Here is a 22463-nt window from a genome sequence, read left to right as displayed (position 1 = left end):
GCGGGCGGCGACCGGCGACCGGAGACATGTTCCGCTGCCGCGTGGCCGCCGCCGCGGGGGGCTTGGCGCGCGCCCTGCGCCCCCTCAGCCCCGCGGCACGCGGCCGCGCCGCCGCAGGTCAGTCCGGGCGGGGGCGGGGCTCTGGCGCGGGGCGGCGGGCGGGATCCGCGCCGCTGGCTTCCCCGCACACGCGGGCCGGGGCGCCCCTTCCCGCCGCGCCGGGCCTGCGTGCCCGGGTGGGCAGGTCGCGGTCGGGCCCCGCGGTTTGGCGGGGTTGGCGCTGGCTCTGCGCTGCCGGTAGCCGGGCAGGGGCACCCGCAGCCCTGGGGCGCTCGAGAGAGGTTCTGCTGCCCCTCTGTCTGCCCTGGGGAGGCCGCATCTGGAATATTGTGTCCGGTTCTGGGCCCCTCAGCTCCAGAAGGACAGGGAACTGCTGGAGAGAGTCCAGCGCAGCCACGAAGATGCGGAAGGGAGTGGAGCATCTCCCGTGTGAGGAAAGGCTGAGGAGCTGGGGCTCTGGAGCTGGAGAAGAGGAGACTGAGGGGTGACCTCATTCATGGGGATCAATATGGAAAGGGGGAGTGTCAGGAGGATGGAGCCAGGCTCTTCTGGGTGACAACCAGTGATAGGACAAGGGGCAGTGGGTGCAAACTGGAACACAGGAGGTTCCACTTAAATATGAGAAGAAACTTCTTCCCGGTGAGGGTGCCAGAGCCTGGAGCAGGCTGCCCAGGGAGGTTGTGGAGTCTGCTTCTCTGCAGACATTCCAACCCGTCTGGACACCTTCCTGTGTAACCTCATCTGGGTGTTCCTGCTCCGGCGGGGGGATTGGGCTGGATGAGCTTTCGAGGTCCCTTCCAGTCCCTGACATTCTGGGATTCTGTGAGTTAGGAGATGATCGGATCAAAACACTTTTGGCATTGAAGTGGGAGCTGTTTGGCTCCATTTGGATGCTTGTGACTTTGCTGGGGATTTGCAGCATAAATATGTGTGTTTAGGCAGAGTGATCAAAGGGCTGTAGCGGTTGCCGTGGCACCTGAACATTAGAGGAGGTGGAAGGTGTTTTCTATGTCAGGTGGGAAAACATTCTGCAGAAAAGCCCCAGCACTTACCGGCTGTGTTACAAACAGAGTGCTCGGAGCGATCACCCCAATTCCTCTGTTTAGAGATCTGCCTGGGACAGGTGTAGTTAAACTATAGTCAAACAAGTTGTTCTCTAGCTGTTCAGCCACATGTACTATTTGACTTGCCTGCTGGTAGATGCCTTCATCTGGATTGGCAAACCTTACTACTCCTTTCTGTCAGCAGAAGCTTCTTTCTGCTGCTGGTTTACCTCAGTGGAATAAGCGGTGTTGGCAGAGGGACTTTTTGCAGATATGACCACACGTACTGCTTGAAGAACAGCAGACCCGCAGTACATGAGCATCTCCACGGTGCTCTCCCAGCGATAGAAGGCTCCTTCAGCTGGAAATTGCCTTTTTAGCTTCCTGGTAGCTGTTCCTGCTAGTAATTTGTTCAGTTACTCTTTGATCTCACAGATGTTTTTGGTATCCACAACTGCCTGGAGCCGTTTGTTCGTGGCAGGGAAGAATTCGCTACAGTCACTCAGATGTGGTACTGGGCGTTGCAAACAAGTAGCTTGTTTACTTGGTTCAGAAATTACTTGGTCTCTAAATTTCAAAACATAACTGTGTATTGACAGTCTTTTTTGCATTTTTCTCTAATAAATTGTATTCCTTAGGCAACTTGTTGCAGCGCTGGAATGTTCCCATAGAACTGCAGATGAGCAGACAAGTGGCTGGCTCTGGTGTGCCCGGGGGCAAAGGCGATAGTTCTATTTTTGTCCTTATTGTGGGCTTATCAACGTTAGGAGCGGGTGCCTATGTAAGTAGAAAGGTAGTTCATGAAAAGAAGCTGCAATACATCTCTCCTGTCAAGCATTTTGTGTATTTCAGCTAATTTTACTTAGCTTTTTATCTCTGTAGCTATTTCCTCCTTCAGAAAACTTCAAGGGGAGCTAACTGAGCTGGCTGGAAATTAACTTCTTATGATGTTTGTTTGGTTGGTTTTTTAATACTGTAATTTCAGTTACCTTTTAGGTTTCTTTAACTACAAAGGCACTCTTTTCTTAACTACTCTGACCAACTACAGCTCTGTCTGGTGTCTTGTATGTGATAGCAGCATATAATTCGGGGAGAGTTGGATGGCATATGCTTTTAATACCAAAATAGGCCATTCTTTGCCCCATCTCAATTCAGAGCATCAGTGTTTAGCCTGTGTAAGTATACCAAATCAACCCAAAATTGGCGAGCATACATTTTTGTCCTACCCAAAAAATTCAAAAGAATAAAGCTTTTCAGCCCAACTTGGAGAGTAAATCACCTTCCCAGACAGCTGAAGAGAAGCAGCATTACCTGGGAGTGGATGGGTCCTAAGTTTACGTCATACAAATCTTTGTTTAACAGTTCTTTTTCTTAGAGGATCATACTCATTAAAAGCTCTGAGTCATGATTTTCTCCTAAAAAAATTCCTCACATGCAGAAGGCTCCTGGGAGACAAAAAAAAATTCAAAACAGTGCATGGAGGACAAGTCTTTTTCCTGTTCCCGTTAGATATTCTTTACTGTGCCCTCCTGTACTTTTTTTGACAAACAAGGTAACTGAAATTATAGAGCACATCCTACTTTTCCCAAGATCTGTTTAATCAAGAGTCCTTCTTAATATTCAGTTCTTTCCCTTTCTTCTCTTCCATTGCCTGTCTTCACCTACAGTTTTGCAATGTCATCATCTAAGATGCCCTTCTAGATCCCTGATGTCTTCAGGTGTTCCTGGCAAAGCTGGCAGCAACCTATTGTTATACTTAATTGTAGGAGGAACAGTCACTGGGACAGGAGCTTATGTAAGATGTTTAAATAAATGTGTTTTAATTTGGTGAGCGGGTGGAGGGAGGGTACCTTTCTGTATGTTAACTAAACCGTCTTTGTGCTCCCTCAGATATTTAACTTCAAGGGATGTGGTCAAATAATTTAAGTTTACAGATTTGATAGTCTCGAACAGCGGAGTTCTTAGTGGAAAAAATTGCCCTAGGATTAACTTTTCCACATTAAATAAATCTAAAACCAAAAATGGCCATCTTCAATTTGTAACCATCAGGAAGGCACAAATTCATTAACATGTCTATTCTGACATTGGTAATGTTGGCATACAAAAAAGGGAAATAATCAACTAAATGTAAGTATGTTAGAGGAAAGGAAAGAAGACTTGGTTAACTTTGTGATTTCTTCAGAGAAGAAATATCACTGTGTTATCGGGCAGTGTACACAGCTGTGTTCCTGACTAGAAAGAACTTGGCATTGTCCCTTTGAAAAAAATTTCCCTGAAGACCTGATTTGTTATTTTGAAGGTATGCAATAGTAATTTTTTTCTAAGGGATCAGATTTAATTTGCTGTATGCTGCCCTTCAGACTCACTTAAAAACTTCATGGTTCTGCTTGCAAAGCAGAGGTGGTTTTGTTAACCGCGACTTTTATATGTTTAAGCAAAAGGCTTTAAAAATATCTCCATTCTTTTCAGCACTGACAAGTTCTTGTTTTCTGATATTTTTGACACTGTTTCAGTTCCCTAGATATGCTTTTGTCTGCCTGTGCTCTTTTTCATGCCTGGTATTACATTCCGCAGTTCTTGTTTGAGACTTTACTATGTTACAACACACCTAATTGTGGAGATGGGCAAAATGTCTAGGGAGTAAAAGATACTTCAGTTCCCCGAAGGAATTAACTTCTGTTCAAAGAGAGTTTGATTGTCGTAGCACTCAGCTAACAGTAAATGGTTTGCCATCAGCTGCAGCGTTACCTGTCGTGCCTTGACATTTGGGAGGCTTCTACTTCTTGCTGGAAATGTTCCAATTTTAGTATTCTTCCATAATTTGAAATACAGTAATTGGATAGACAGTTGTGCCTCAGACTGTCTTGATAGGTTTTTTTCTCTTTTATAAATAACACAAAAGGAAAGTTAATGTTGTGCACGTGTGAGATGGATTATTACCAAGGCTAGGTTTTGCCTTAAAAAAATTGTTTGCTTCCTTCTACTTTGTTAACTGAGGGGGCAAACATCATACCATGACCTGCTCCCAGCAGTCTCAATGTCTTTTGCTTCTCTGCATTGCCCATTTTTCTTGGAAGTTAATATGATGTCTTAAAAGGTGTTCCCTCCTTGTCTGTACCACTAAATTGTGTCCCCAGGACATGCAGGCTATACCTGTACCATATCCTGAGTTTCATACCCAAATAAGCGGGAGGTCGGTGCTCAGACGTGGGCTGTACCTGAGCAACCAGGCTCTGTCTGAGGAGCTGCTGAGGTCGGTGACGTTACCGCTGCTAACGCCAGGCCTGGAACATCTGGCCTGAAGAAAGCCAGTAAGGCTGTTTGCTTGTTCTCTTCAGCTGCTCTGGGCTTCTGCAGCTGGAAGTTGCTTTTTATTTCAATTTGTTTTCTTTTTCTGCAGCCTTGTGTTGTGCCCTGTGCCATGGTCTAGCTTGCAAATAGCCTTGCGGTTGGCTTGACTGCATTTCCTTTGTTGTGTCTTGTTCCTCTTGAAACAGGTCTGTAGCCCAAAGGCCCAACATCTGCAGAAAGTTTTATTGATTATGGAAAGCAACCAGACAACTGAGATTCATGACATCCTATGCAGATCAGAATGTTTTCTGAGTGCATTCCTCTTGTAGCTATGTATTCATACCTTTATGGGCACTTTTTTCAGTGAGGTATATTTTGGTCCATGTGCTTTAACTGAAAGCAGAGGCTTTTCTGAGCAAGCAGGGTAGACAAAAGCCTGTCAGGGGCTAGAAGCAGAGTGGTGCCTTGATGCTGTAAGATATGCAAGGTAAATATCTCCTTGTCTTTCTTCAGGTATACAAAACATTGAGAGAAAACAAAGAGCGATTCACCAGCCGTGTCTCTTCAATAACTGGGCGGTCTCAAGAAGATGAATCATCTCGTTCCGGTGGGTAGACGTCTGCTAGTTCTGGGTTCAGGTCTGTGTTTCATAAACTGCTAATTGAGACCTCTAAAACAAATGGAACCGAGCCCTTCTGAAAACACGGATCAGCATAAGCTGTGCCTTCACAGCATTGCCACTTCTCGCTGCTTTCTGTTTTTCATGAATTGCCATCTCTTCCCAGCACAGAAGCTGGTGGTGCCTTTCCATGAGCCAGAATACGGCTCTGTTTTACAGACAATCATGAGGATGAAGTAGGTTGTCTCTCAGGGTTCCTTTCTGCCATTTATGCCTCGTGATAAAAGGAGAAAAGAGTCAGCCCTGCTTTTAGCAAAGACACTGTGATTCCAGAGGGATAACACGTTCTGCCAGCTCTGTACCTGCCACATCGCTGTCCTGCGCGTAGCAGGCTGGGCACACGAGAAGTGTCATGTTTGGGCCACGTGTAGAGGGAGGAATTGGGGCAGTTAGTGAGGCTCTTGATGCTTTGCAGGCTGTATGTGGAGCATGGGTGGACCACCTCTGGCATTTAAAGTCTCTTTTAATTGATGACATCTCAAACCGCAGTGTCTGCACTAGTGAGCCAAAGGATGATATATTTTGTAGTAACAGTGGCTTTAGGTCGTAGAAGATAGGGTGTGTTATGTCACTTTACTAGGAAACCAACAGAAAGAATATCCTGCAGACAGGACAGAAAACTGATTGCTGTGGTTTGAGGGAGAGGATAAAACATGATTGTCAGGGTTGAGGCTGGAGGACAGGGTGTGAGAGCCTAAACGCTGAAGCAGAGGTCTGGGTAAGTCTACGTTTCTGGAGGTGCTGTCCCTTTATAATGGAGAGCCTGTTAACCCTTTGGTGTCCTTGAGTCAGCCCTGAACTGCAGCTTCCAAACTGCAGTGTCATAGAATCACAGAATCATTTTGGTTGGAAATGACGTTTAAGATCATCAAGTCCAACCATTAACCCAACCCTGCCAAGTCCACTGCTAAGCCATGTCCCTAAGAACCTCATCTACGTGTCTTTTAAACCTCTCCAGGGATGGTGACTCCAGCACTGCCCTGGGCAGCCTGTTCCAATGCCCCACAGCCCTTTGGGGAAGAAATTGTTCCCCAGATCCAACCTCAACCTCCCCTGGCGCAACTTGAGGCCGTCTCCTCTGGTCCTGGCGCTTGTTCCTGGGGAGCAGAGCCCGACCCCCCCTGGCTCCAAGCTCCTTTCAGGCAGTTCAGAGATCAGAAGGTCTCCCCTCAGCTCCTGTTCTCTAGCTGAACCCCCAGCTCCCTCAGCCGCTCCCATCACACTTGTGCTCCAGACCCTCACCAGCTCCGTTCCCTTCTCCAAACTTGCTCCAGCACCTCAAGGCCTTTTTTGGCGTGAGGGGCTCAAAACTGAGCCCAGGATTCGAGGTCTGGCCTCCCCAGTGCAGAGGGCTCTGGTGACAGCCTGATAGCCTGTGCTTCACCAAACTAAGTATCTTCTCTTTCAGATACAGATGCTGCTTCTCAGGGCACAGCAGGTGAGTCTTGATGGTAACGTTTAACTGACTGCTTTATTCCTACATACAGTTTAACTGCATGTTGCTTAGAAACAGGACGTGCATGTGGGAGGAAATGCGTTCTGCTAGGAAGTCAAAAGTTGGTCTCCTTTCAGAACACAATTACAGAAAAATATGCTTTGGCGTTTTAGGGAACTTTCCTTTCTTATAAGCTGTTCACTGAATGGCCACTGCAGAGTTTTGGTCTTGCCCACAACTTGATTTTTGTTCTTAAAGATGACGTGCAGGTAGATCAAACACTTTGCAGTTTGTCTTTTCCAAATAATTTTGAAAATTGTTTTTTGATTTGAATTACACTTAGGCCATATCTCTTCTCCTGGTGTTTTGAATCATCTTTTGGCTGTGTGCCTCTCGCTAGCTCAGCAAACTGTCGCTTTCTGTAAAACCTGAACATTGGGTCTCTAGGGCATTGTCTGGCCAGAATGGAGGCCAAGCGTGTTTTTGCTCTCCTGATTCTACTGTACAGAGTCTGTCTTGATCTGACATGAAGCTTCTGAAATTGTGTATTGAATGCTGGAAATGAACTTTTATGGGTCTTTGACTTTGCTACCACTTCACCCAGCTGTGCAAACGTAAGTGGCATTCTTAAACAGATTAGTTTATAAAATGAAACCCTTTGAGAGTCTGCTGGACAGGTGGCACTGGTGCAGAGTAAGGCTTGAAACCTGTTAACAGGCTGTCCAAATAGCGGTATTTCAAGCTCGTTATGTGGATCATTCTTATTCTTAATATCTTAAACTGGAGAAAAGTAGAGCCCAACCCATCTGATAAGGGCTGTGCTACTGGCCTGTTCCAAAACTCTGCGACTGCCATTGAGCTCAGCTGTGCAGATCTAGCTTAGAAAAAACCCTTTGCTGAAATCTGACAGTTTGATTTGTGCAGGGAGGCAGCTTTGAGTGAAGCAGCAGCGTGGTTCTGGGGAAGTACATTGAGGTGGAACAAGGGGAGAAAGTATTTGAAGGGCAGTTTGCCAAAGGAAGTCTGTATGTGAAAGGCATCTGCTGACACACTCTGTTCTTTGGGGCTGGGCTGTTTTCCCTGCTGTATTTGCAGTAAGCTGTCCAATCTGTCACCTGCAGCTCCGGGAGCTCGCCCCGAGGTCCCATCCCACGTCCCTTTCCTGCTGATTGGTGGAGGAACTGCTGCTTTTGCTGCTGCCAGATCCATTCGGGCTCGTGACCCTGGTGCCCGGGTAAGAGATGCCCTGTTATAGCGCAGAGCCGTGTGAGTGACTGAACACTGTGCTTGCTTCAGAGCCTCTGTAGTGTGTTTTGGCATTTGCCTGGCGTTGGTACAGTTGATATGTTTAATGCCCAATTGAAGGTGCTGATTGTGTCTGAAGATCCTGCCCTGCCCTATATGCGTCCGCCTCTTTCCAAAGAACTGTGGTTTTCAGATGATCCACATGTGACAGAGACTCTGCGATTCAAACAGTGGAATGGCAAGGAGAGGAGGTATGTGTCACCTATGGGTAGCGAGGACGAAGGAGAGTGTTTAATGAAAAGTTGATGATGATCAAACTGTTCTTGTGAGAGGGCATCTGCGGAGCTGTGAAGGACCCCAGACTCCTGTGTGGCCAGATCGCTGGGCAGATTTCTGTGTTGGTGTCTGCTGCAAAGGGAGCCCTGGGGTGTGCGTGTGTCTGCGTGCGCTGTCGCTCGGCTGATGGAGAAGGGCCAGAGCGTTGCGTGCTGCGTGCAGAGCCTGTGTGGTGGTGTGCACTGCAGTAGCTGATTGAGACTCCACGGTGTAGGCTGCGGACTCGAGTGTGGCTTCCCAGAGATGCTGGGATGTCACAAACAAATCACTCGAGCACTACGGAGCAGACCGAAAGGTGTGGCTGTACTGGCAGTTGTCAAGAGGGATGCTGCTTCACCCATGAGAGTTAGCTTGGTACTTAATAGCTCTTGAATCTTATTGTGATTCCCTCAGACAGACACCACCACTGGCACAAATCCTGTGGGATAAGTTAACAGTAAAGGTGAGGGTATCGCTTCACAGTTTAGAGCAGACCTCCGGGGACACTGGCTCACATGTGATTCTCGTGCCTTTTGTGATAAAGCCTTACTGACCTAAACCCTCGAACTTCAACAGTGTGAAGACCCTAATTCTTAAAAGTAGATAAATAAGAATTCTGGAGCTCGTTATGAATGCATAAAGTTGTCTTTGTATCACTGCTAATTGCTGAATAGCTGGTATCACAGAGAAAGTGGAACCCGTTTGATAATGGAGCTTTTTTTCAGTATATATTTCCAGCCGCCGTCATTCTATGTGCCTGTTCGTGATCTGCCTTTTGTAGAAAATGGTGGAGTAGCAGTTCTCTGTGGCAAGAAGGTGGGTACAGCACTGGCTGTTGTTCTAGCCTCATACAGTTCCCCCCAAGCAGAGCCTGTGGTCTAAACTGAACCTAAACAACTGTAGGTGGTGGCACAGGTTTGGGAAGAGGGTATTTGATGCAGGAGGGACTGTGCTCATCTTAAGGACAGCGTGAGTGAAGTTTGAAAATGCTCTGAGGAGTAGTAGTGATCTGAGGGAAGATGAGGAAGAGGAAGAATAAGTTTAGAGTTTGGGTGTGGGACAAGAATATGTAGAGCTTAGAGATGGGGTGTGACAAAATCGGAATCAGGCTATACATCCGTCAGAGGAGGAGGTAAGGAGACCAGAGCGATCTGAGCAGTGGGTTATAATGTGAGCAAGAGTGTTGTACAGAGGCAGCAGGAAGGTAGAAAAGTTTATGGTGAGGCTTCTAGTATATTTGCTTCCTCCGTTTTTTATGGGTTGCTAAAATAAGGTTTCAGTGACTCCTCGTACTGCTGAACAACACTGGGCGCCTGAGTCCGTTTCTTGGCCTCAGATCTTGGGAAGATCAACCTGATCTATGATGGCTACCAAAGAAGTTGTCTCAGTTCCTACTTCCAGTCTTCTCCCTTCCTCTCTTCCACCCCCCTAAACTTAAAGATGGGAGAATGTCACTTCCAAGTTTGCTTCTCTCATCAATAGTCTGTGCTGTTTAACTCGAATGGCTGATGCGGCATGGAAGCTTGAGCTCTCCTCCTTGTTTAATTTTGCAGGTTGTGCATATGGATGTTAGAGGCAACACAGTGAAACTCAGTGATGGTACCCAGATATCCTATGACAAATGTCTAATTGCCACTGGTAAGTTTTTTTTTTCTCTTTGTTCTTTGTCTTGTCTCTTTTTCTTTCAGTGGTTTTTATCTGACAAGAAAGTTTCTGCATGTAGTGCTCACACAGAAGGTCTTCCATGTTAAAAACCCAGGGAATAGAGCAAACTGTAACAGTTTGGAAAGCACAGTCCAGATTAAAGGTAGCTTTGCATTGTCTGGATAGCCAGTGACATGGCCGTGGTATCATTTGTTTCTCTCTCTCTCTCTCTCTCTCCCCTTGTCCTCAGGTGGTTCCCCAAGAAACCTCCCCGCCATTGAAAGAGCAGGAAAAGATGTACAACAGAGGCTGACACTGTTCCGAAAGGTAATCTCTAGGTGCTGCTAGTCCTGGGGTGAGGTTGAAAAAATCGAAGCCACTGCTACTATGTTCAGCTTTTTAACTCCTCTGCTTTGGGGCCAGGACAGCCTTGCCTTGGCAGCTGCTCCCCTCAGCTGGTAACCAGGAGTCCATTTGCTATTTATTCCCTTTCCTTGGGCAGGTAAAGAGGATAGTCTGCTAGACCACTCATCCGCTTGCCTCAGCCCCGGGAGCTGTAATAATGTGTGATTTTTATTTTTTATTTTTTTTTTTAGTTAGTTAGTTCCCCTCCTGTATGACTTTGCTGCACCTTCCAGACATTTTAAAACCAGGAGAAATGTAAACTCTGCCAGTCAGTTTGGACTGCAAGCAGTGTGTGCCCTCAGGACCACGAGTAGGTAGCTCAGCACTCCAACCTGACAGCCCTGTTGAGTAAGCGGATGCTGCAGTTCTGCAGCAACTCCCCTGCAGTGCTGGTCCAGCTCTGGGTCCCCAGCACAGGACAGACATGGACCTGCTGGAGAGGGGCCAGAGGAGCCACAGAAATGACCCGAGGCTGGAACAGCTCTGCTGGGAGGACAGGCTGAGAGAGTTGGGGTGTTCAGCTGGAGAAGAGAAGCTCCACGGAGACCTTAGTGCGGCCTTTCTGTACTTGAAAAGGGCCTGTGAGAGACATTGGGACAGACTTTTTAGCAGAGCCTGTTGCGCTAGGACAAGAGGTGATGGTTTTAAACTAAAGTAGGGGAGATTCAGGCTGGACATGAGGAAGAAATTGTTGCCCCTGCGGGTGGTGAGAGCCTGGCCCAGGTTGGCCAGAGAGGTGGTGGATGAACCATCCCTGGAAACATCCCAGGCCAGGCTGGACGGGGCTCTGAGCAACCTGAGCTGGTGCAGATGTCCCTGCTCATGGCAGGGGGGGCACTGGGGGAGCTGGGAAGGGCCCTTCAACCCAAACTGTTCTGTGATTCTGTGATGATTCTATGTTCTGGACACCTTTAAATTCTATGCCCGTGTTATATGTGACTCTGTGTTAATGATGATGTCCTAGCAATTACTTAATGACTCAGACAGCTACCTTAATTCATCCTCAGAGGTCTGGTCTCAACACTGGAAAAAGGAATACAACCCCAGAAAAGCTTTTGTGGAATGTTTTACAAAGTTGGACAAAGGCAAAATACATATCACCAGAAATGCCGTATTGGTCCAGGAAAGTCAAGCCCTGCTCCTAAGTATTCCCCACATTGTACATCCAGGGGCACCCGTCACCATGTTTTGTTGCTGCAGTGAACTGAAAATTCATTTACCACCCACCCCAAATCCAGGACAGATCATCCTATTCTGGCTTGTGCTCCTTATTCTGAAGGAATTCTCTTCCTAGACACAGTTTATATAATTGTTTGGGTTATTTTGTAAGATTTAGAAGGGAGTTATGAAAGCTGGTATGAGCAACATGTGCGTGAGCTTTGAAGGTCCCTTCAACCCAAACTATTCTATGTTTCTATAAGAGGTTGACCTTTGGCCTGGGACAGGACATTTTAGCTGAGTACGAAGCTGAGTGTTCATGTTGGCTCTTGGGTTGGCTTAAAGAGAATAGAATGTCCCGAGTTGGAAGGGACCCACAAGGATCATCGGTTCCAACCCCCGTCCCTGCACAGGACACCCCACAGGTCACACCGTGTGTCTGAGGACGTTGTCCAGTCTCTTCCTGAACACTGTCAGGTTGGGGCCGTGACACCTCCCTGGGGAGCCTGTTCCAGTGTCCAGCACCCTCTGGGTGAAGAACCTTTTCCTCATGTCCAACTGACCCTCCCCTGGCACATGTTCCTGCCATTCCCTGGGCTCTGTCACTGTCACAGAGAGAAGAGCTCAGCCCTGCCCCTCCTGCTCCCCTGCTGAAGCTGCAGCCCCACAAGCTCTGCCCTCAGTCTCCTCCAGGCTGAACAAACCCAGTGACCTTAGCTGCTCCTCATACGGCTTCCCCTCCAAATCCTTCAACAACTTCATAGCCTCTTCTGGACACTCTCCAGTAGCTTTATCTCCTTTTCTCCTGTGTCCCCAGCCCTGCACGCAGTGAATGCTCCAGGTGAGGCCGCCCCAGCGCAGAGCAGAGCAGGACAATCCCCTCCCTGCTCGGCTGGCCATGCTGTGCTGGATGCACCAGGACACGGGTCCCTCTTGGCTCCAGGGACACTGGTGGCTCATGTTCAACTTGCCGTCAACCAGAATCCCCAGATCTCTCTCCACAGAGCTGCTCTCCAGCATCTGGTCCCCCAGTCTGTCTGTACAGCCGGGGTTGCTGTGTCCCAGGTGCAAAATCCAGCACCTGCCCTTGTTGAACTTCATGTGGTTGGTGATTGCCCGGTTCTCTAGTTTGTCCAGATCCCTCTGCGGGGCCTGTCTGCCCTCCAGAGTGTTAACAGTTCCTCCCAATTTAGTGTCATCGGCAAACTTACTTAGTATTCCCTCAAGTCCTGAGTCCAAGTCATTTATGAAGACATTGAAAAGTGCTGGCCTAAGATGGATCTCTGCAGAACCCGTTGGTGACTGGTCCGACATAACCCCATTTACTGGAACCCTTTGAGCCCGGCCCATCAGCCGATTGCTCACCCACTGCGCTGTGTGTTCACCCAGCTGTGTGCTGGACATCTTGGCCAGGAGGAGACTGTGAGAGACACTGTCAAAGGCTTTACTGAAACCCAAAAAGATCACGTTGACAGGCTTCCCTTGGTCAGCTAGGTGGGTAACCTTGTCATAGAACGAAATTAAGTTGGTCAGGGAAGAATTTCATCTCATGAACCCATGCTGGCTGGGACCAATGACTGTGTTGTCATTCAGATGTTTTTCATTAACTCTCAGAACCATCTTCTCCATGATTTTGCCAGGCACAGAAGTGATGCTGACAGGCCTGGAGTTGCCGGGGTCATCCGTGGTGCCCTTCTTGTAGACTGGGACAATGTTTGCCAGCTTCCAGTCATCCGGGACCTCTCCAGATTCCCAAGAGTGTTGAAAAATCACGGAGAGAGGTCTCACTATGACGTCAGCCAGCTCTTTAAGCACCCTCGGATGAATCCCATCAGGCCCCATCGACTTGTAGGGATCTGCTGGAGTACCAAATCCCGTACATGTTCCGGATTGATTGGGAGTTTATCGTTCTTGCAGCCTTGGTTCTCTAACCCAGGGCTATGGAGACCCCCAAATCCATTATTGGTGTTGAACACTGAGGCGAAGAAAGCATTAAACATCTCAGTTTTGTCTCTGTCCCTGTTAATAAGGTGACCATGCTCATCGAGTAATAGGCCAATATTATTTCTAGTTTGCCTTTTGCCACTAACATATTTTTTAAAGCCTTTTTTATTGTCCTTCACAGTACCGGCCAGCTTCAATTCTAATTGAGCTTTGGCAGCACTAATTTCCTCCCTACAATGGCGAGCAGCATCTCTGTAGTCCTCCCTTGATGCCTGACCTTGCTTCCACTGACCACATAATTTCTTTTTTCGCTGTATTTCAAGAAGAAGATCCCTGCTCAGCCAAGCTGGCTTTTTGCCTCGTCTGCTAGACTTTCGGCATTTTGCAGTTGCCTGGTCCTGTGCTTTTAGCAGGTAGTACTTAAAAAGCGACTGACACTGATGGATGCCAGCACCTTCAAAAGCTTCTTCCCAGGGAATGTTACTAAGTAATTCTCTGAGCAGCCCGAAGTCTGTTCTCCTCACATCTAGAATTGAGGTCTTGGTGTCAGTTTTCTTCCCATTAGGAAAGATTTTGAACCTGACTGCTTTGTGGTCGCTGTGGCCAAGGGAGCCACCAGTCGCCACTTCTCCCACGAGACCCTCTCTGATAGTGAGTATCAAATCTAGGAAGGCACCTTTCCTGGTCGCTTCCCTTAGTACCTGCACCACGAAGTTATCGTCCAGATGCTTTAGAAATCTTCTGGACCTGTTGGTGCCAGCCGTGTGATATTCCCAGTTGGCATCTGACAAGGGCAGATGACTTGGAGGCTTCGCTTAGTTCCTTAAAGGAACTAATAAACTTCTTCATGGCATTTCTTCACCTCCGTCGTCTGCCTTGGGGCAAAACGAATAAAAGACATGGAGGTTGGTCAGTGGTCTTCTGATTTTCGCTGTAGAGCTGCTTTTTGCTGACATACTCTGCTTTCTTGAAAACATGGGGTTTAGAACAGGCCTGCAACCTTCTCCTTACTCTAGTTCAGGGAATTAATTGGGAATAAGAAGCCGTATGGGAACTTTCTGCTCTGTGCTTGACTTCCCCTGAGGTCTGGTCTGCTCAGCTGTGGGAAGGGGAAGGTGGATGACGTGAGCTGTGGCATCTCTGTGGTACTGCATGTACTGTAGTCCGTGTGTGCCTAGAAATGTCATTGTAATGTCTTTTGAAAGGTGAGAGAAGATGTAGGAATCTGAGATTGCCTGGACAGAGAAAAGCTTGCACAAACTTTAGGAAGCCAGAGAGTTTTTTGTGTGCAATAGATGAACAGGATGAAGGAGAAACGTGTTTCCTTTTCTGAGCTGGAGAGAGAGTTGCTCTTATTTCAAAGGGAGAAATTTGAGAAAAATGTCTTCTGCTGCCATTGCTGTTTGAGGATATTTGAAATGGGAATAAATCTTCTTTCAGATCGAGGACTTCAAAAATTTGGAGAAGATTTCAAGACAAGTCAAGTCTGTGACAATAATTGGTGGTGGTTTTCTCGGCAGTGAGCTGGCCTGTGCTCTGGGAAGAAGAGGTAAGGTGCTTCTGCAGGCAGCTTCTCTTCAGCTGCCACCTTGACAGAAGCGAGAGACATGGAATATAAGCAGCCTGACGTGATAAACTTCTTTTTCATTCCATGATAGCTGATTTTTTGCCCAGACTTGTGGTTTGCCTGAAATAACCTCACTGTGTTTTGTTGGCTGTACGGCCTGGCCTGGTTTTCCGTTGTCTCTCTCATTAGCTGTCAGCAGCCCTGACCCCAAAGGTTTGTGTAAGTTGGGCTCCCAGAAAGCTCTGCAGGCCAGTGCGAAGTCATTCCACCCTGTAAAAGGTTGCATTTGCTCTCTCAGTGCTGAAAGCCACCCTCACACTGTTATTTCCAAGGGGCTGTGAACAACTGGATTCTTACTGTCAAGTGGTGCAGCTTCCTGAGTAGTGTCTTTATGGTAATTTTTCTAAGAAGGGAAGTTTTCTCCAAAATACCGAGCATTTTATGAGAAGTCTGCTGTCTGTTGTCCTGGAGTTTGCAGGTGTGTGTGAAACAGTGGTCAATCACTTTGTGACTCCCATGGAAAACTGGAGAGCCAGAACTCCCAATTTTGGAGACTTGTGTCAAGCTCCTTGTGGAAAGGAAAGCCTGTGCTTGTGTTCTGAAGTCTGTGCTGCTGCTCTTTATCCATGGATGGTAAGGAGCCTGTTCTTTGCTTTCCTTTCAGCACGAACCAGAGGCCTGGAGGTGATTCAGCTGTTTCCAGAGAACGGCAATATGGGCAAAGTCTTGCCTGAATATCTGAGCAACTGGACCACGGAGAAAGTCAGACGAGGTGAAGCTGCACTTCGGTGCTCCTCCTGTGCGGGTGCCAGGGCTGCGGTGTTCAGGCCGGTGGCTGTTGTTCAGCTCCTCCTTGTGCAACAGCTCCCGCTTGTTCTGTCCGTGGGGTCGCAGGAAGACCGGCCCCCTTGCGAGGCGGCACGGGTGCAGAACAGAGCAAGTCGCAGCTCAGGCAGCTTGGGTAGCGTGCAGCTACTGTGAGTCTCTGGTTTCCTGGCAGTTCCTCTGGGAAAGCCAAGCAAATATGAATGCTGATGCCCGTGAGATTTTCCCTCTGGCTGTTCCTGCACAGGTGATCCCTGCTGCCATACTTAACCCGTAATCTGGAACCAAAGTTGTCTTAACGATAACTGCCTGTTCTCCTCACCTGAGTTGGACTTGTGACAGCGCAATGCATCAAGAGAAGGGTTGTGCAGCCCTGTGCGTTATACATACACCTTTGTAAGGCCAGCTGCTGTAGTGTTTAGCTGATAAAGTTGGTAAGAGGTGAGATGCCTTTTTGCCATTTGCTCTATTAAGTGCAGAATCTATTCCTGTGCATTGGTGAGTGGCATGGGGATAGAGGGAGGAGGGATATAGCTGGAGCTGCAGATTGCAGGGCCTGATAACCCACAGGTCAGAGTTACTTTCTTTTGTTCATTGAAGCTGCCTTGTTTCTGGGTCTGGCTGTGACAGAGCGATAGGTAAATCAATGTCCTCAGTGCCTGAAAACCTTGGGGAGTTGTTTTGGGTGTGACTTTGTCATTATATGACACACGTACTTTTGATTGTTATGTAAGTAGCTCTTTCAGACTTTGTAGCTGGGCTTCTTTCTCCTTGTGCTTCACTCGAAGCTGCACTGGCCCATGCAGCAAAGATCAGGTGGACTCTCTCTTGGTTCCTAACCTGCCCCCTGCTCTGCCTGCATCTGTTTGCCCCACAGCTTTCTGCTTCAGCCGAAATCTCTCTACCCCAAGTGAGCAGTGACGTTTCCTATGTTTGCTTCCAGAGGGCGTTACTGTCATGCCAAATGCTGTCGTCAAGTCTGTCTGCGTCCGTGGCAAGCGGCTGGTGATTGAACTGAAAGATGGCCGAAAGGTAAATAGAAAAGCAGGGAGAGGGTAAAGTTTACAGGGGCATTGAGAGAATGAGGATGCTAATTATGAATTCCCAAACAGGTGGAGACTGATCATATTGTGGCTGCAGTAGGGCTGGAGCCTAATGTGGAACTAGCCAAGTCAGCTGGGCTGGAGGTGGACTCTGACTTTGGAGGGTTCAGGGTGAACGCGGAGCTGCAGGCACGCTCCAATATCTGGGTGGTGAGTATCTGCAGAGGAGTTTTCTGTCTGCTGGTTACGCTGAGGCAATCGGAATACATGGAGTTCTGGGGGCTGGTGTACCTCAATTAGGTGAATGGGGCAAAAAATAGCAAGTCATGAGAGCAGTTGTAGTGCAGATCCTGTTGGCAGCCGTGGGGCCTGTCCATGCACCGCAACGTGCTTTGTTGCTGCGATAACGACTCTGCCAGTTTTTGCATATTTATGCTGTGTAAGAGGAGTTGGGGTAGCCTAAAGATCACAGAATCATAGAGGATCACAGAATAGCTGGGGTTGAAGGGACCTCTGGAGATCATCCGGTCCAACCCACCTGCTAAAGCAGCTTCATCCAGAGCAGGTCACACAGGAATGCATCCAGGTGGGTTTGAATGTCTGCAGAGAAGGAGACTCCACAGCCTCTCTGGGCAGCCTGTTCCAGGCTCTGTCACCCTCAAGATGAAGAAGTTTCTCCTCATATTCAGATGGAACCTCCTGTGTTTCAGTCTGTGCCCGCTGTCCTTCATCCTATTGTTGGGAACCACTGAAAAGAGTCTGGTCCGCCCTTGAGATATTTATCAGCATCAGTCTGACTCATCACCTTTATCACCTTAGTCTGACTCATCGACTTCTTCATCCTGCTCAGATGGCCTGTACTAAATGCCCACCACGGTGCCACCCTCGTTAGCCCACCCCATAACTTTTACCCGTGAACGACTCAGCCTGTTCTTCGCCCCCCTCAGGCACAGTTCGATACATTCCATTTGCTCTCTCACATCAAGTGCAGCTCCTCCACCTCGCCTCGCTGGCCTGTGTTTCCTAAAAAGTGCAGCACTTTCCATGCCAGCATTCCAGTCACGTCAGCTGTCCCACCACATCTCTGGAACTGCAGTGAGACCCATGGCCCTGTGACCGCACATCAATCTCTAATTCTTCCTGTTCTTTCCCTGTGCTCCATGCACAGGCATGTCAGTGAAGTGATCGAGCATGCGAGTTTCCCATGAGGGGTGCAGAAGGATCCACCGCAGCCAGATGTGCCCTTGAGGTGCTTGGCCGCCTGGTTCGCATCTTGGGAGGCAGCTAAGGAGGATTTGTCGCTGCTCTGGCTGGCCTGGCTTGCTCCTCAGTTGGATGTGATGGTGTGAGCATCACCAGTTTGGACCCCACCGCCTGAGCTCTTCAGTTTGAAGCCTGTCTCAGCAAGCTGGCCAGCCTGCTGCCAAAGATCCCCTTGGTGGATTCCATCCCTCCTTAACAGCTTGTAGTCATAAAAGAATGTTCCGTTAGCCAAAACCCTCACGATGGCACCAGCCTCGAAGCCAGGAGTTAATGTGCATTATGCATTTGTTTCTGGCTGCTCCCTTTCCTCCAACTGGTAGAATGGAGGAAAAGATAACATGGGCACCAGTATTTTTCACTTGCCACCCCAGGACTTTAGTCTCTCTTGATCCTGCTCAGGTTCCAGCTTTCAGTGTTGTTTGTGCCTACATGAAAGAGCAGCAGTGGACAGTATAGTCTGTGCTCTTGACAAGCTGTGGAACTCTATTGCATAAGAGTCCTTTTAGTGGGAGTTGAGACTTTGATTCCTCAGGAAAAACATACCTGTCTTATTTTTCCAAAGATCATTGAAAAATGCTGAGAAGTTGGGATTTGTGTTGTCTGGAGAGTGGGATAAGGTGGTGGTGTTTGGCATTTGTCAGAAAGACTCAGTTCATAGTTCCACGTTGCTGTCCACAATGCCTTTTTTTGTTTGTGCATTAATTTAAGCTTTCCGTGTCCATGTTCGGTCCTCACTGGTTGTTTTCAGGCGGGGGATGCTGCCTGCTTCTATGATATCAAACTAGGCAGGAGACGTGTGGAGCACCATGATCATGCCGTTGTGAGTGGGAGACTCGCTGGAGAAAACATGACAGGAGCTGCAAAGCCCTACTGGCATCAGTCCATGTTCTGGTAATGCTGATTTCTTCTTTTGGTATTTCTTCCTTGGCCACATTGCAGGAGCTAACAGTGTCCCGATACTCACATTTGAATGTCAGATGCGTGGCTTTCTAAAGGGTTAAAATACGTGCAGCTCTTGGAAGCCACTCAGCTTCCTTCAAGGGTGCAGGCCTGAAGTTTACGAAGTTTTTGTTCATTGAACTGTTGTTTTTGTGAAACAGATGGCCTTAGGCTTGCTGGGTCTTGAAGCCTTGTTCCACACACACTGAAAACCGAAGAGAATCATGTGTGTCGCTCAGCCTGCGTACCATGATCTCTTTCTCACGGTGCTGTCATTAAGGCTTTGGGGCTGGATGGTATTGCCTTGTATTTGTCTCACTAAGGCTACAATTTTTTTTTTTTTTCTTCACTTAACTTCCTAGGAGCGATCTGGGTCCTAATGTAGGGTATGAAGCCATTGGCCTTGTTGACAGCAGTCTGCCGACAGTAGGAGTTTTTGCTAAAGCAACGGCAAAAGACACGCCGAAAAGTGCAACGGAACAATCAGGTAGGTGTACAGTCGTGCTCGGGAGCTGTCTCCGTGCACGAAGGTTTTTGTGTCTCGCTGTGTAGTGGCCAGAGAGTTGGTCCGATGGCACTGAAGAGCTCCAGGAGACATCAATCGGTTTGCTTCTTTTCTACACCAAGCTTTAAGGGCTGGTTTTGTTATTAAAATGTGATTAACACATAGTGTTTCTCTAAGAAGACATCATGTAACTCATTTACCAAAATTTGAACTTTTTTTTTTCCGAGGGAAGCTGAATTTCCTCCATAGCAATAAAATGATCAGGTTTTGCACAGAAGAGTTGGTGTGGTTCTAAGTGTATTTATGTTGTATATGCTGCCTGGAAGAAGCAGACTGTTCTGCCTTTTGCTTTTGGTGATGGAAGTTGGGAATGGTCAGCGCTGTACTTCATGTTAGGATTGTTTCATTCTCGAATTATTGAAACTTTTGCTGGATGCAACTCAAAGAAAAACACCTCAGTCTCTTACAGGGCCCTGCTCTTCATTCTGCTCTCACCGGCAAAGAGCTGCTGCTTTTTTTCTGCGCTGGATGTTTGACATCTCTTCTCTTTGCTTTAGGGACAGGTATTCGATCAGAGAGTGAAACAGAAGCAGAAGCCTCTGAAGTTCCTGTTTCTTCAAGCTTTTCCCCAACGCCTCAAGTTCCAAAGCAAGGAGAAGATTATGGCAAAGGTGTAATTTTCTACCTCAGGGATAAAGTTGTGGTGGGAATCGTATTATGGAACATCTTCAACAGGATGCCTATTGCTCGGAAGGTCAGTGCAGAGCAGTGAGGCTGCTTAGATTGGGGGTTTTCTTGTGGAAAAATCAATCTACCAGTTTAAAATGAGGATAAACTAATGCAGATGCTCTGTCTGGAGCAGGGCTGTGCAATATCCAATGGTAGCCCTGTCTCGGGTGAGTTATGGGAGATATCCATGTGCTTTTCTGCGTGTTTGTTCAAAATTCTTACAGAAACAACTTGCATCACGTTTATGCTTTAAGCCTTGCCTTTGCATGGCTGAAATTTCAGGCCTGTAATAAGTCCAGGCAAGAATCATAAATGACGAAGCATCAGCGTGAAATGTCCTCTTTTTGTGCTACTTTGTCTAATGCGCAGGTGTCTAAAACAGTCTTAAACATCTCTCGTCCTAGATACGCAGCAACAAAAAGTTGGGGTTAGAAGCAGCCTTGAGTAGGTGCTTAGTCTGTCTCTATCCTTCAAGGTCAGATCAGCTATACTTAAGTCATTTTTAACATCTTTGGAGAACGTCAGTAGTCACTATGAGAGTGATTCCACACTATCCCCAGGTGGTCTGTCCCCAAATGAACTCCACTCAATGTGGGAAGGTTCCGTTGGTATCTAATCCGAAACTTTCATGATGCAGTTTAAACCTGTTACTTCTCCCATCCCCAGGAAAGAGAGATCCTTTCCTTCCTTCTCTTAGCAGCTCTTTGTCTAAATCAGAGAGCCAAGTATGTTCAGGTTCCTTGGCCTTGTGGTTTCATCTAAAAGTTTTTCAAGTTGAAGCCACTTAGACTGGCTCCTCTAAGTCAATGCCAAGGGACTGGCTCGTCTCTTCAGTGTTGAGATGAATCACTTGTTGAAGATACTTGTTCTCCCCAGCTGCAAAGAGAAACCCAGATGTCAGAAACAAATCCTACAGGGACAGCGAGGTTGGTTTTAACTCCAGCCATTCCTGGAGGCAGATAGTGCTACATTTCAGACTCCCGTATAAATGTGGCTGTAGTAAGTACTGTTGTCATGTTGGTGAGCTGTCAGCAGCAGAGCTTCAGAGAGGATCTAAGCAATTCATCCCACTGGCTGGTGACTGTGTACAGCCTTGCAGCAATGCCTGTTCATAGTACGTACAGGTTTTAACACATCCTTCCTTCCTTCAGATCATCAAAGATGGGGAGGAGCACGATGATCTCAATGAAGTAGCAAAGCTTTTCAACATCCACGAAGACTAAACTCCAGAATGGAAACACTGCGTAGGAGTGAGTAGGGCAGGGGGCCTGTGTGCACCCCTTCATCTCAGACAGCTTCCTCTGAGTCCTTGTGAATATTTCCAGTCAACCTAGAATTCTAATATTTGCACCAATAAAGTCAGGTTGTTCTAAGTCAAATGCCTTCTTCCTGCACCTCTGCGTTGCTGGTTTTGAAAGGGGAGTTTGCTGCTCTTAGTTTTTCCCTTGTATCAACAATGGCAAAACCTGCAGAGCTGCCTCTTTTCTTGCAGCGCTGCGCAGCTGGTGAGCTCGCGGTCCTGCTGCCTGGTTGCGTGAGGGCCGTGCTCTTGGCAGCAAGCGCTGCCTGGGTAGGAAAAGTCCTTCGAGACAGGATGAAACAGTACCTGATGCAGCAGCTCCCATGTGAGCTTGCATTTGAAGCCAGGTGCGTGCTCAGGCCTGATGACCGCTATAAGGTGGGGTATAGAACAGATGGGAAGAATAAGGAGAGAGGCCTAGAGCTGCTGAGGCAGGAGAGGAGGGACTAAATTATGAGAGCGATGGAGGAGGTGCACTACTGGAGGTTTGGAAAGCACAGGCTGAGGCGGGTGGGGAGAAACCAGTCACTGGTGATGCTGGACCCAGGGGTGTGATGGTGCAACCAGGAGCGTGTTGTCAGCTCTCCAGCTGCTGTGGGGGAATTTTAAGTGCTGCGCTCCCAGCTGTGCGTGCCAGGTAGGAGGAGTGCAGGAACAGGCCACAGCGCTGCACAGCAAGGCGGGAGTCGGAGGGAGAGGCAGTGTTTCACTGTGCACCTGGGGAGAGGTTCGTGCCTCTGGCACGCGACGGGAGGTGTGTGCAGCTGAGGAGCTGCAGGCTGCCCTGGCTTCCCCTGGCACAGGAGTGCTCCAATGTACCAGAGAGCTGAGCCTGTGGGCTGCGATATTGTTTCTGCTCCCGTTGCAGCAGTTCCTCAGGCTGAGAAGCCGATATGTCAGCAGCAGGAAGGTGAATGCCACACACCTTCAGCCACCAGGCCAGGAGGGCTGGCACACATCCCTGCAGGGCCTGGACACTGACACAGGAGGGGACAGCAGGCTCCAGCCTTGCTATGTTTCAGGATGAGGTGCAAATGTAAATGGGAGAAGGGGCCCAGGATTGCTGCTGCAGG

At 48.1% G+C, this 22463-nt stretch overlaps 1 protein-coding gene across 3 annotated transcripts; it reads left to right on the top strand.

Annotated features, from left to right (window-relative positions):
- Positions 1 to 26: 26 nt before the first annotated feature.
- On the top strand, positions 27 to 21469 carry AIFM1 (apoptosis inducing factor mitochondria associated 1). 3 transcript variants are annotated; one of them, XM_065643527.1, is made up of 17 exons: positions 27 to 117; positions 2771 to 2898; positions 4908 to 5001; positions 6488 to 6511; positions 7630 to 7742; positions 7874 to 8004; positions 8794 to 8884; positions 9622 to 9706; positions 9963 to 10039; positions 14660 to 14768; positions 15451 to 15558; positions 16555 to 16643; positions 16724 to 16864; positions 18666 to 18808; positions 19219 to 19343; positions 19919 to 20115; positions 21242 to 21469. In XM_065643527.1, the coding sequence occupies exons 1-17, from the start codon at positions 27 to 29 to the stop codon at positions 21311 to 21313; spliced, it is 1818 nt and encodes a 605-aa protein (XP_065499599.1). In that variant the 3' UTR covers positions 21314 to 21469. The 3 variants fall into 3 exon arrangements, with proteins under 3 accessions (XP_065499599.1, XP_065499598.1, XP_065499600.1); XM_065643526.1 differs by having other exon boundaries at positions 6482 to 6511; XM_065643528.1 differs by lacking the exons at positions 27 to 117; positions 2771 to 2898 and adding an exon at positions 1766 to 1884 and having other exon boundaries at positions 6482 to 6511.
- Positions 21470 to 22463: the final 994 nt, after the last annotated feature.

This window comes from Caloenas nicobarica, chromosome 12, assembly GCF_036013445.1.
Source record: "Caloenas nicobarica isolate bCalNic1 chromosome 12, bCalNic1.hap1, whole genome shotgun sequence".
NCBI lineage: Eukaryota > Metazoa > Chordata > Aves > Columbiformes > Columbidae > Caloenas > Caloenas nicobarica.
This window is presented reverse-complemented; position numbering and strand designations above follow the sequence as displayed.

Bases quoted from the DNA above. Each gene is read 5' to 3' on its own strand.
- AIFM1 (XM_065643526.1), top strand. From the start codon at position 27: ATGTTCCGCTGCCGCGTGGCCGCCGCCGCGGGGGGCTTGGCGCGCGCC. The intron at 16,644-16,723 runs GTAAATAGAAAA...ATTCCCAAACAG, and splicing joins AACTGAAAGATGGCCGAAAG to GTGGAGACTGATCATATTGT. The intron at 16,865-18,665 runs GTGAGTATCTGC...GGTTGTTTTCAG, and splicing joins CACGCTCCAATATCTGGGTG to GCGGGGGATGCTGCCTGCTT.